Source organism: Cyprinus carpio, chromosome A24 (assembly GCF_018340385.1).
Source record: "Cyprinus carpio isolate SPL01 chromosome A24, ASM1834038v1, whole genome shotgun sequence".
Taxonomy (NCBI): domain Eukaryota; kingdom Metazoa; phylum Chordata; class Actinopteri; order Cypriniformes; family Cyprinidae; genus Cyprinus; species Cyprinus carpio.
Window position 1 is genome coordinate 6,576,985 of NC_056595.1, and position 13,612 is coordinate 6,590,596.

A 13,612-nucleotide genomic window follows, 5' to 3' on the forward strand; every position below is an offset into this window, starting at 1 on the left:
GAAATAAATCTACAGAAGTTACTTTATCTTGTATGGATCTTGAGTATGTTGCTTCTTAGAAACACATAGTTGCAAAACTCTACAATCAAGGGCAACTACACATCTAACAGATATGTTATGATTCTGTAAACATAATATCCGTTATATCCTAAATACTTGTACAACAAAACAGTCCCAAGGTGAAAATGGCCAGATTTTGCAGATTTTGGCTCAGAAATGCAACAACCACAAAAGGAATCCAACTGTCAGCAGATTGGTTCCACACATGCAATTTTAATAACATCCAAATGCCAACTGTCAATCAGACAGAGAGCGTTGGCAGCCAGAACCACATCAGAGTCTGAAATGAAATGAAATGAAGAGTGCTGAATAGATACTGTTTGGAAGGACAGGTCCATTGGACAGGCATTACCATGAAGAGGTTTTTTGTTTTCCAGAGAAGCTTTGGGATACTAGGTCAAACCTGAGCAAGTTAAACCAGAGCAATGCACCAGAGACCGACAACAGTGTTAGGTTATTTTTGGCTCTGCATAACATTTATGTTGGATTGCAATAAAAGGCTGCTGCAACATGAAATTCAAAGCATAAATGGGGAAGATTACATGAAGATGTGGAGCAGATTGATGAAGCCACACATGAAGGATCTCTGGGCAGGTCAGGGCTATATACACACTCGCGTTGTGCAGGTCAGCTGGGCCAAACTCCCAATGTGCAGACATGGAACACCAGGGCCTCATCCGTAGTGCTGTATAAACACATGCTGGAGAAACACATCGTTCTAGTACAGTTGAAAACCTCCATCCCTTGGGTACAGTGTTTCCTCTAGGCACTGCGAGAGCCAACACAAACACTGAAACATATCCCAAAGTGTTGCAACTTTCTTGGAGGTGATATACCAGGCAGAGGAACAATCAAGTAAAGAAACTAAACACAGTCAACACCAATCTCACTGTATTGCAAATCGTTGCCAGACCCCCAAAAAGACCAATACTGTAGATCGACCCTCACATTTCTTTCATTAATGAACTGTGAATGTTCCCCTTTACAGTGAATGGATAAATCCAGGGTTTACAACCTCATATTCTGACCCATTCCAAACAGCCCAGGGGCCAACCAGATTAAATCAATTGGTAGTGAAGCTCTCACTCTGTCACTGCACACATCAAAAGAACAAATCAATAATGGGCTACTAAATCACTGGGTAAACAGTAAACACACACACACACATACACACATGACATGAGGGTAGCCCATTCAGGTGATGGCTGAAGTGACAAACTCATCACATGACTCTTGAGGTCAGATGGAAAATAATTCAGCCAATGAAATACAGCTATTAATGTGTCCCAAAAGGACATAAATACTGAGAGCCTACAAACACCAATGCCACACTGGCTCAACTGGAGTCAGTTGTACTCAGGATACACCATTACTTTGTAAATTTCTGGTTAACTGATTATGATGTTTCTTGATTAACATCTTTTGTTGGTACTGGCACAATAGGGCCTTTCACACCACTTTAGTTCCAGAACTAAAAGTACAGTACTATAGTACTGGGACGATTTTGGCGCGAACTGTTTCCCAGTACCATTTAAAGGGTTGCAATCACACCGACAGTGTGTACTAGGACGTGATGTAAGCCGGTCAACAGCGATGTCATTTGTGTGCGGCGTTCATCAACGAAAACAAAGAAGAACAACGTTAACAACAGGAGGATGGAAGAAGTTGTGATCGGAGCTGTGTTTTTGTTGTGTCTCGCGGGTTTCACAATAATGGACATGGAATGTCGACGTATACGTAAAGCGATTGAAAGAACGAAAAGGAGGACTAAGAGTCTCTAAAGACAACTGGCAGTGCTACATTTGCTACAAGTGCCTGCATTTTTAGGAGCTAATTTGGTTCTTGAAAAAGGCAGTCATGTACTAAAATCGCACCCAGTTTCTGCGGTGCGAAAACGCCCAAAAGTGGGTAGTTCCACAGTTAGTTCTGGTACTATGAAAAGGTTCCTGCAGTGTGAAAGGCCCTAATATTTCTGTCAAACAAACAGTACTAACCTTAACCCCAAAACTAGTGGTCAACCGGTGTTGTTTTTTTGGTGACCGTTGCCAATGCTGATATCTTAGAGAGCAGGGTGGATTTTACCAAGTCTGCAAGGTTTGTAAGATTAAATGTTTATTAGATATTCAAAGATTTGTTTAAATTATATAAACGCATATGGGCTGAATGCTGACATTAAATGAGAAAGTAATATAGTGTTTGCTTTTCTGTTACTAATAATATAAGAGCAAACATTGTAATTATTTTTTCCTATAGTTTAGATTCTTTGTTTAACAGATCTCTCTAGCAATGTATCTCCAACACATCGGCCAAACAGAAAAAATGATCAGCCGATGCCAATATTTAAAAAATGCCAACCATTGGCCGATATATCGGTTAACCACTACCCAAGACTTTTGTCCATATGTCTGGATAATTTTTCAGCATATTTTCTCTAAAACCAGCCACTTAGACTGAAAGAGAAACTTTAGCAAATCCACTGAGTAGTTCTTCCCCAAACACTCAATGGTCCAGCTCAGAATCTTGTTAACACAATTTTTGTTTCTATGTAGACTGCTGCACCCGACTCACAGAGATTGTGCAGAAACCAGCCAATTAGATTGGAACCAGTGTTTTCAACTAGATGTTGCCCTTTTGGTATCCTATATGCTCAGAGTCCCGACAATACATGAACAGACTGTGTTGCCCACGTTCTGAGGCCAAGACTACTCCCAACCCTAACCCCAAAGCATTATTAACCCTTAAAATTAATTCAAGCCTGACCCCAGCTCTAAATCAAACCCTTTCACCTTCCCTAATCTAACTGGTTGATCATAATCTTGTTCCAGGAACATGTACTGCTTGGCTAAATCACAGTCAAAGTTCATTTAATCAACAGGAAAGACCTTCTTCATTCTGAAAGTGTCCATGCAGATGTAGATACAAACATAAAAAACTGAGTCACTGAAATAACAAAATAATCTGATAATGATACTGACAAAAACTATGTGTGAAACTTGCACAGGCGAACAATTCTAATGTACGGTGACGGCTGTGGTCAGGACATGAATGCTAAAGCTATGCAGAGCATTCAGATGCTATCAAGATTAAATTCAGCTGGCCAAATGAAAACTCATGTAAATGAAAGTGACAAAGGAATGTGGCATCCATTCGATGAAAGGAAGTCTCATTGTAATGGACAGCATTGCACATATTTTGTGTGGGGGAAAAATATTGCTAACAAGAGTCTCTTCATTCATGGAGTGTTGGGTACGTTACCTCTACCTAGTGAAGAGCAAAAAGAAAGAATCACTGCATACTGCACACTTCAAACCTATTTCTTAAGCTGATACACTATAAAAAAAATAAAAATAAAAATAACTGTACTCAGTAAACACTTTACAGTATATCATAATAATTACTACAGTTATTGTTAGTTATTGTTCTTCTTGTAAAACAATAAATAAAATCTACAGTTATTGTTAGTTATTGTTAAAATAGATATATGTGTATATATATATATATATATATATCATTATTTTTTATTTTTTTTTTTTTCAAATAAGATCTCCTTCAAACAGTATAAGAAGCTGAATTTATTTATTTATTGTTTTTTTATTAGGTACTTTTAACAATATCTATACTAAATAGATTGACCATTTTTGGAAGTATGATGACCATGTTAATGTTTTGTAAGAGCTAAGCTTAAGATAACAAGATCTACTATAAGAGTCACAGTGTGTGTGACAGTGTGAGCGGCATCCATGTGTTTGACCCACTGCAGATAAGAGCAGGTGGCAGCATTTTAACACAGATGTGCTCTGGACATGTGTAATATACACCAACATATCCTCACTGAACACTATTCCCACTGAGAAACATGCTCACTCTGATCTTCAGGTCAGTGTCTCCTCTCCACAACATCTACAAAGGCATGAAGCTCAATTGCCTAATGATTTGAGCAAACACCACAGATAAACAAGGTTTCATTGAAGTCAAGTCTATAATCTGATGCACAGTATTTCTGAATGAAACAGGATATTGAAAACGAAGAAATGTAGTGCTGGAATTGACTTTATTCATCAGGAATTAACAGAATCATGAAAAGTCAGTAATACAAGAACCATTGCGAGTATTGGTGACATTAGCTAAAACATCATTTTAGAGGTGCTGCAAGTTATTATATGGATGTAGATAGTGGTCGATTGAGATGTAGTTTTTGTTATGACCAATGCCAGGCGGCCTATGACCGACATAATCCTGATATATACTGTATAAGCTACAATTTAATTAAGCTGACATTGAAACATTGAAAACACTGACATTGAGACATTGAAATTAATCAAGCGGCACTGTTATCAGCTGATGGAGATAAACACAATATGACCAAACACAGATGTGCTCTGGGCATGTGTAATATACACCAACACTGTCTCACTGAACACTATTCCCATTGAGAAACTCTCTGCTCACCATCCACCCAGTGTTAATGAAAAAGAGGGTTTAAATTGGTGTTCACAATTTACCTATGTCCAATGATACAGAAAAGAAACTTATCCAGATAACAAGTGCACACGCAAATGCACAAGCACTCCAAAGGCTTCACTGAATGATGATAACTGGGAATCGGAAAAGCTGCTGCCGTGTTTACATGAGGGAATCCCTTCCATGTACTGTAATCCATGCTGGTCCAGGATGCCGGTGTGAAGCCAGCTGACCAATGAAGTCTGAGAGATACCAGTATCTAAACCACAACGGCATAAAAGATAGGCAACTGCTCTGTGCATATTGCGCTCAGCAGTGATTTTGTGGGTGTTTACAGCATTACCTGATTTGCATAATTCCTTTGAACCAGGTTCAATGGAATAAAACAACATGTAAGGCAAATAAATTATACTATCAATGGGTACAGTCTAGTTTTAGCGAATCCACATATCAGTAGTGTCATACAATAAAGTGCAGCGCATCGAACAGAGTGCTTCCCAAATATGCTACAACAGAGGGCAAGCCAAAGGCAAGCAGACAGAAACACATTCACATAAGAGGGAGAGACTAAAGGCTGAAAACAGGGGTGAATCCACATACATGCAAACAATGAGAGCCAGCATCTGATTCTCTCTCAGCCTGTTTTTCTGAACAGACACCAGATATCAATACATATGGAAACAGAATGAGTGGGTGAAGGGCTGAAGTGGCAACTGAAAGCTCTGATCTGAGACGGCACTCAGAAATGGCCCTGTCAACTCTGGATTATGGTTTGGCCCATTGGATTCAATGAGACAACGGTCAGATCTAAAAGGAGAGTTTGTTAAGGGCGTCTCCACAACATCTACAAAGGCATGAAGCTCAATTGCCTAATGATTTGAGCAAACACTTCACAGATAAACAGGGTTTCATTGAAGTCAAGTCTATAATCTGATTTACAGTATTTCTGATTGAATCAGGATGTTGAAAACGAAGAAATGAAGGGCTGGAATTTATTTTATTCATCAGAAATTCACAGAATCATAAAAAGTGAGAAATACCAGAGCCATGTGGAGTATTGGTGACATTAGGTGGTGCAAGTTATTATATGGATATGTTGCATATGTTATATGGTTATGACATGTTGTGACAGACATAATGCTGATATATACTGTATAAGCTACAATTCAATTAAGTTGACATTGAAATTAATAAAGCGTAACTCTTATCAGCTGATGGAGATAATCACAATATGATCAAATAATGATCGATTTATTTGGCTTCTCATAAACTACCTTTTAAATGTTTGGGCCAATAAGATATATATATATATATATATTTATTTTTATTGATACTTTTATTCAGCAAGGATGCATTACATTTATCAAAACTGACAGCAAAGACTATTTTAATCTTACAATAACATTTCCATTTTATTTAAATAAATGCCGTTCTTTTGAATGTTCTATACATCAAAGAATCCTGAAAAAGGTTATTATGGTTTCCACCAAAATAATAAGCAGCACATCTGTTTTCAAAATTGATTAGAATAAGAAATATTTCTTTATTTATTTCAATATTATAATTATTTGTGTGGTTTCTTGTGGATCTTGTGACTGGAATAATGGCCACCGAAAATTCATAATAAATTAAATGTAATAAACTACATTTTAAAATATATTAAAATAGAAACCGTTATCTTACACTGTAATATTTCATAATATTACATAAATACAGCCTTAAATAGCATAAAAGATTTCTTTCAAAAGCATTAAGAAATCTGACAGACTCTAAACTTTTGAATTGTAAAGCTTGTTGAAAAGTAAACCTGACAGGATTCAGAGCCTCCACAAGGTGACCTCATCTGAGGAGCACCAGAGTATATGTGTGTGTGTGTGTGTGTGTGTGTGTGTGTGAGAGAGAGAGAGAGAGAGGGAGAGAGAGAGAGAGAGAGAGTTTAGGTGTAAAAGCGAGGAGCAGCTGGGCTTTAATTACCCTCCATGGCGCTGGCGTCCTCACAGGGGGCAGGGCGACCGATCGAGGTAGACACAAAGAGAGATAGAGACAGACAGGGAGAGACGCCCTCATTAGACATGGAGAACTAGATGGGACAGAATAGCGGGCTCACCGGAGACCACCAAGCACAATAAACCCTTGGAGGCATCTAATAAGTGTCATGAGAGACAGGAGCAGGTACAGTCCTGCACCCGTCCATGCTCTACAAGGAAGTATTTAAGAAAGGCTCCATGCATAATGCATATTATGATACGTTTCCTAATTTTTATGTGTGTCTTGGGGGTGATGTTATTAAAGTAGAACACTTGTTTAAACAGGAAGTGGAGGACTCCTGGGCGATAATGAATTAAACAAGCTTCATCACAGCTGGACCCCACAATTAACCATGAGGGACACCAAATGTGTGGATAATGGATCACATCACTCTTTCATGCATATAAACAAAGCAATTACACAATGTAATGTTTAGTTTTGCCAGTGGCTCTATATAGAATGACTAGACAGACATAATGCCACTGCATTTCATTTTCTCCCTGCCCTCCAAAGGAAACATGACAACAAAACCTAGCAGGTTGGCTACCAAGACTGAAATTTAAGACTGCATACTGTAGGTATGTTGGCAATGTGAAGCTGAAAAGGTATAAAACAAAACTATTAACTCCATCTCCCAGTTGTCTCCCATTAACAATTAGTTCTGCACATTGAGAGGAGTTGCTGCCTATGTAGGGTGTCCAAGTCAGTCACTTGCTGCCTTAGAAGAAAGCTGGCTATGTAGGCTTTGAACAGAGCTGTACAGTCTGTATATAAATCACATAAATATAACAAATATTACTGTACTGAAATAGAAAAGTAAATCAAACTGTTTAAAGTGTGATCCTAAACTATGTATATTGTACTGATGGAAGTGCAATGATGCTTACCGAAGCTCAAATGCTGTTAACGCAAGGAGGCATTATTTAATGATGTGGATAAAAGCTTTTTTCTGCTGGGGACTTTTCACAAACCTGCTGAGAACTTCAGTTACTGTTTAACTTTATAACTAGGTAGCAGTGGACTGAGACAACCAGGGTCCAAAAAATGTGCCACAGCATCACAATTAGGATTCTGAGGGAAGTGTTTGTGAAAAATGTACAAAATAGTGTCACACAGTATGTTTTTTGTTTTTTTTTGCATGTAAAAACATGACATGCAGGGCAGTGGAATGAAAAAAACATGAATGCGTTGGAACTACTATTAACTTCAGCGGGTTTCAATCAAACACTGTGGTCAAAGGCTTCCGTCTAGTGTATGTTTGCATACAAAAACAATAGAAATGCATAACAGTGGAATGCAAAACCCATTCGGTGTGAACAGCCCCTTAATGTTGTTAAGAGTTTCAGAAGACATTATTCAAACATTCCTATGTCTAAATCAAGCCTAAATCAATTAAGCTTCAATAAACAGCTGAATCCACACAAAATAGAACATGCAAAAAGCAATGTTCTTTAAAAAAAAAAGTAACGCATGTTCCTTGCAACATTTCTTCAAACAAACAATGCAACATTTCTTCAAAATAATCTACTGTTTCTTCAAAATAATGCATTGCACTTAAGTACAGATAAACAGTAATGTTCTGTTTCCTTCATAATGAATAATTTATTTTATAAACAGTAATTTTGTTATGATTAATTTATTTTTGATAAAGATGGATTTTTTTTATTGAATTAGTATTTAATTATTGTATGTGTTTTGTTGAATGTTTTTGTGATCTGTTGATGTGTTTGAAATCTTGAACCCACAGACCCTAAGCCTACTATGTAAGGAGATTACATACATACACACACACACACACACACACACACACACACTTGTATTGCCATTACTGATAGGTTAATCCAGCGGTTCCCAATCCTAGTCCTCACACTCCCCTGCTCTGCATATTTTGCATGTCTCTCTTAGTTAACACACCTGATTCATATAACCAGCTCGTTAGAGGAGAGCTACATGCATGAACTGTGTTCCGATTGAAATGATCCCTGCACTGTGTTCACTGCTCCCTACTTCCTGAGCAGGGGAAATCTGTTGAAGTTTACTTCACTTCGGAACATTTATTCATGGATTTTCGTAGCGCCGCTGCCTGCAGGGTCTTCACACACAGATAAGTGTGACCTCATATACCTCTGTAAATAAATACAATTTAAATTCACGTCTCGCACACTTTAATGCCCTTTGAACGGAGCATATACACTCGTTTCGAACTGGAATCATGGCGGAATATCCAGTGATGTCCACTTTGCAGGGCACTTATAGTGGAATAGAACAAACGTTGTATGTGATAGGGGATACATACGAAATATTCAGAGCAGGGGGCACGAGGACTGGGTTTGGGAAACACTTGGTTAATCTAAGCATATGTTTGGAGCACTGTGTTATGTTCTCAGTGATGATGTAACGCTAAATGTCAGAGTGGACACACAGAATCCAATGCTGCTCTAGTATTCTGAAAAGTGACATTATGCACTGGCAGACTTACAACATTATTGAGATTAGATAAGTAAGGGCTTGCTTGGCAAATAGGAATGATAAATCGGCTACTTTCATTTAATGATTGCAGTCTCAGTGCAAACAGTCAGCGGGTTCTTCTAGCAAGATAATACTATGCCATGAGTTATCATCTCTAAAATTCTATTTTATGAGCCCAATATATAATGATGTATGGTATAAAATTTGAGATATCAAAAGGTTTTGAAAAAAGTCTAATTTTCTCACAATACAAACGTATGTGGTCTGTAAGTGGTTGTCATAGTAGAACAAAATATATATTTATTTTAGTTGAACTTAATAAAAAAAAAGGTTTGAACAGGCCACAAAACAATATCAACATGCACAAACAAATAAAAATCAATACAAGTTTCCTCAATCATCCTGCTCAGTTTTATGGACATCCCGCCTGCACTGCAAGAGTGTCTGACTGAAGTACTTGTCCTGTCATGAGCTGTAGAAGGTGGTATTGTGCTTTCACATTCTTATAAAGCAGCAAAACGATTTACCTCGCAAACTGACGACCCGGTTGGATTTTTCTTCTCATCTTGGTGCGTTGACACAGCCCAATGTGTTGCCATTATTTTCATTTCAGAGCACCAAGGCAGAGGTCCCTGTGGAGCCCAACATTGAGATGAGAACCATACAAAAGCACTATATTCCCAAACAATCTGAATCACACCTCCGATTTCTTCATTACTGTCCACTGTTAATCCAGCGGTTTCCCAATCCCCGTCCTCCACACTACCCTGCTCTGCATATTTTGCAGTTCTCTCTTAGTTAACACACCTGATTATTAACCAGATCGTTAGAGGAGAGCTACATGACGAAACTGGTTCCGATTGAAAATATCCCTGCCTGTGTCACTGCTCCTACTCCCTGACAGGGGAAATCTGTGAGGTTACTTCACGTTGTGGAACATTTATTCATGGATTTCGTAGCGGGACCGCTGCCTGCAGGGTCTTCACAAGAGAGAGAGTTGGACCCTCATATACCTCTGTAAATAAATACAATTTAAATTCACGTCTCGCACACTTTAATGCCCTTTGAACGGAGCATATACACTCGTTTTTTCGAATGGAATCATGGCGGAATATCCAGTTGATGTCCCTTTGCAGGGTACTTATGGTCGAATAGAACAAACGTTGTATGTGATAGGGGATACATACGAAATATTCAGAGCAGGGGGCACGAGGACTGGGTTTGGGAAACACTTAGTTAATCTAAGAATATGTTTGGAGCACTGTGTTATGTTCTCAGTGATGATGTAACGCTAAATGTCAGAGTGGACACACAGAATCCAATGCTGCTCTAGTATTCTGAAAAGTGACATTATGCACTGGCAGCCTTACAACATTATTGAGATTAGATAAGTAAGGGCTTTGCTTGGCAAATAAAATAAATAGGCTACTTCATTTAATGATTGCAGTCTCAGTGCAAACAGTCAGCGGGTTCTTCTAGCAAGATAATACTATGCCATGAGTTATCATCTCTAAAATTCTATTTTATGAGCCAAATATATAATGATGTATTGTGTTATATTTTTTGTGTTATAAGGTTTTTTTGAAAAGTATTATTTTTTTATAATAATAAAGTATTTTGTGTGTTGTTGGTTGTCATAGTAGAACAAAATATATATTTATTTTAGTTGAACTTAATAAAAAAAAAGGTTTGAACAGGCCACAAAACAATATCAACATGCACAAACAAATAAAAAATCAATACAAGTTCTAATCATCCTGCTCAGTTTATGGACATCCCGCCTGCACTGCAAGAGTGTCTGACTGAAGTACTTGTCCTGTCATGAGCTGTAGAAGGTGTAGGTGGTTTCACATTTCTTATAAAGCAGCAAAACGATTTACCTCGCAAACTGACGACCCGGTTGGATTTTTCTTCTCATCTTGGTGCGTTGACACAGCCCAATGTGTTGCCATTATTTCATTTCAGAGCACAAAGGCAGAGGTCCTGTGGAGCCCAACATTGAGATGAGAAAAATTCAAAGCACTATATTCCCAATGATCTAATCCACACCATCCGATTTCTTCATGCCTATCCACTGTAAGATCCTGCGACCAAAGAAAGGTTACTGAAGAGGACACAATGTAGGACACATATAAAGATGAGTATGACACTGTCGCCTGTTACACAGGAGATCTACAGTACTCCAGTCAATAATTACCAACAGGCCTCCCCAATATGGAATATTGAAATGTAGAATAGAGTTGAACACATTTTTTTTTTTACAATTTTGTAAAGTGGCATAACAATGAATTGTAGAGTATTTGAATGCATTTACGTTTATTCCCTTAACAAACACGTTCTTCAAAGCATTTCCTGTTTATTAATAGATCAAATAAATCTAAATATAGAGTGGAGTATAAAGTAGAGTACAGTAAGGTAAACTATCATGTTGAAAAGTACAACAAAGTATGAAAATGCACAGTAGAGATTAGAACAGCAGGATAGAAAACAGGTAATTTCACGCAATATTCCGATATTGAGGTAATGCCAGACTACATTATTGGGATAATCAGGCAGAATTATTATTTGACGTGTTTAGAACGCCACAGTGTTCAGACGCGAGCTTGTCTGCCCTAACTACCATTAGATTTCGAGTCCAGTTCTCTGCACAGCATGTGTTTCTAAGGCGCGATCTGTGGCAGGCTATTTTCGAAAGATTTCTAAATCAGCAGCTGGTTAGTCCCGATTTAACATGATGCGCTGTCATGAGCTGAAAATCTGCCGTTTGCATACATGCAGGGTGTTTGATAACAAGGAGTGTTTACTGTCATTGTTTATTACTGTGAGTGGTAAACAATCATAAAACCATCATCTTGATCTCAATGTACTCCGCTCATCTAACCATCATCTTCGTCTGTTTCCTTTATTTCTGACATGGCAACAATATAACAATAGTAAGACAGAGAGAGTCAATTAAACACCTACCTGTTCCAGTTATTAGATGACCATGAATCATAATGCATCGTTTCTTAGCCAAACACGCTATTAATATCCAAATATCCGATACGTTGCAATCGATTTTCAATCTATCAACCAGATATTATATACAGTATTCCATACACAAATGATCAGCTTCATAGTGAAAGAACACAACAAATCACGGAATCTAGCTCGTACGGACGCGAATAACGACTAGCGTTTAAAACGCAGCGCACGTCTGTATCAACGATTTGTACGCGAACACTTTGATCTCGGTTACTTCCAGTTGGCGGTGCGACAGATACTAGTGAGGTCCGATTCGCGAATGAGTCGTTCTTTTGAATCGGTTCTTTTTTATTCATTTGAACCTATTTTGAAAGCGTTTGTAAATCACTTCACAATTCACTCCACTTCTGAATCTTGAAAGGAAACTGAAGATTTTACCAAATTTACCAGGGTAACCACAGTCTCCGACAAAATAGGCTAGCCACTATAGTTATGGTTACTACAACAAAACTGTAACTTTAAATAATTAGCCACACCACCAAAAAAAAAAAAAAAAAAAAAAAAAGTTTGAGTTTGGAAGGGTCCTGTTTGAAGATGTCATAATGTGATTTTACAGCAGCCTAACAATTAATTAAAATTAAATTAAATTAAATTAAATTAAATTAAATTAAATTAAATTAAATTAAATTTTTAATTTAACAATTAATGCAACAATTAATGAAAACTCTAATCTCCAAAATAAATGTGCCATTAGATAACATGAACAACACATCACTTAACCTTATCAATAACATATTGACAATCAGTACTAGTATTACCTAACTAAAAGCCTACTTAAACAGAAACAATAAAAAGTCTCTCGGAGACATTGGTGAATCGGTTCATTTGAATTAGCTCACGAATCGTTCGAACGAACCGACTCGCTCACAGACTCGGACTTCCCAACGCTAAATACATTTACTACATTGACTGGCATTCAGTTACTCCGAAGCCCCTCCCACTCTGACTGCCCGCCGGCCTGTTGTCCAATACCATGCGATATTCAAATATGCTTGTCCACTTCAACCAACCGGATTTCTTCTTACATAAGAGGCACATGCGTATGTATTCTCTGCTCAATTACTTACAGTCACTATTTATTAATGCGGATTGGGAGTGCTTGTGTAATTCACTACTAGTCTAGTGGCTCAGAAACCTGTTTTTAAAGCCTGACGTGCAACGATGTTTTACTGCCAGCAGTAAATGTTTTAGAGATATTATCAAGACCATGCTGTAAACATTTTGTTCTCTTGAAAACTTTTTTTTGGAAGTAATTGACTTTTTTTTTCTTTCTTTTTTTCTGTTGGGTTTAATTAAAATAATCAGATCCTCTTCCAAGGGTTTATTCCAAACACTAGTTCTTGGTGGTATTTTATGTAATCATGATTAAACAAATCCAGTTCTTCAAAACAGTGGCGGCATGATCACTGGCTAGAATGCTTTCACAAGTTGAGCACACTTGACAACCTGACATTATGATAGCTAATGTCTATGATGTCTAAACCCTCATAGTGATCACACTTCCTTCCAAAATATATCTTACACATTTGCCATAACCAGCTGCTCATGCATCCGTTCAGTGAAAATCTCA

General features: G+C 37.7%; 1 protein-coding gene across 3 annotated transcripts in view; it reads right to left on the reverse strand.

The window, feature by feature from the left end:
* Window positions 1-12,287, reverse strand: part of LOC109049676 (rho GTPase-activating protein 21-like) — a 102,034-nt gene extending 89,747 nt beyond the window's left edge. The window contains exons 1-2 of one of the 3 annotated variants that reach the window (XM_042714121.1): window positions 11,983-12,287; window positions 10,899-11,102 (exon numbers count right to left, since the gene is read on the reverse strand). In XM_042714121.1, the coding sequence (XP_042570055.1) occupies window positions 10,899-10,970 (72 nt within the window). In that variant the 5' untranslated portion in view covers window positions 10,971-11,102; window positions 11,983-12,287. Of the gene's footprint in view, window positions 1-6,495; window positions 8,130-9,545; window positions 9,672-10,898; window positions 11,103-11,982 lie in introns of those variants that run through there. The other 2 variants (XM_042714120.1, XM_042714118.1) reach the window with 2 other exon arrangements.
* Between the last annotated feature and the right edge of the window lie 1,325 nt (window positions 12,288-13,612).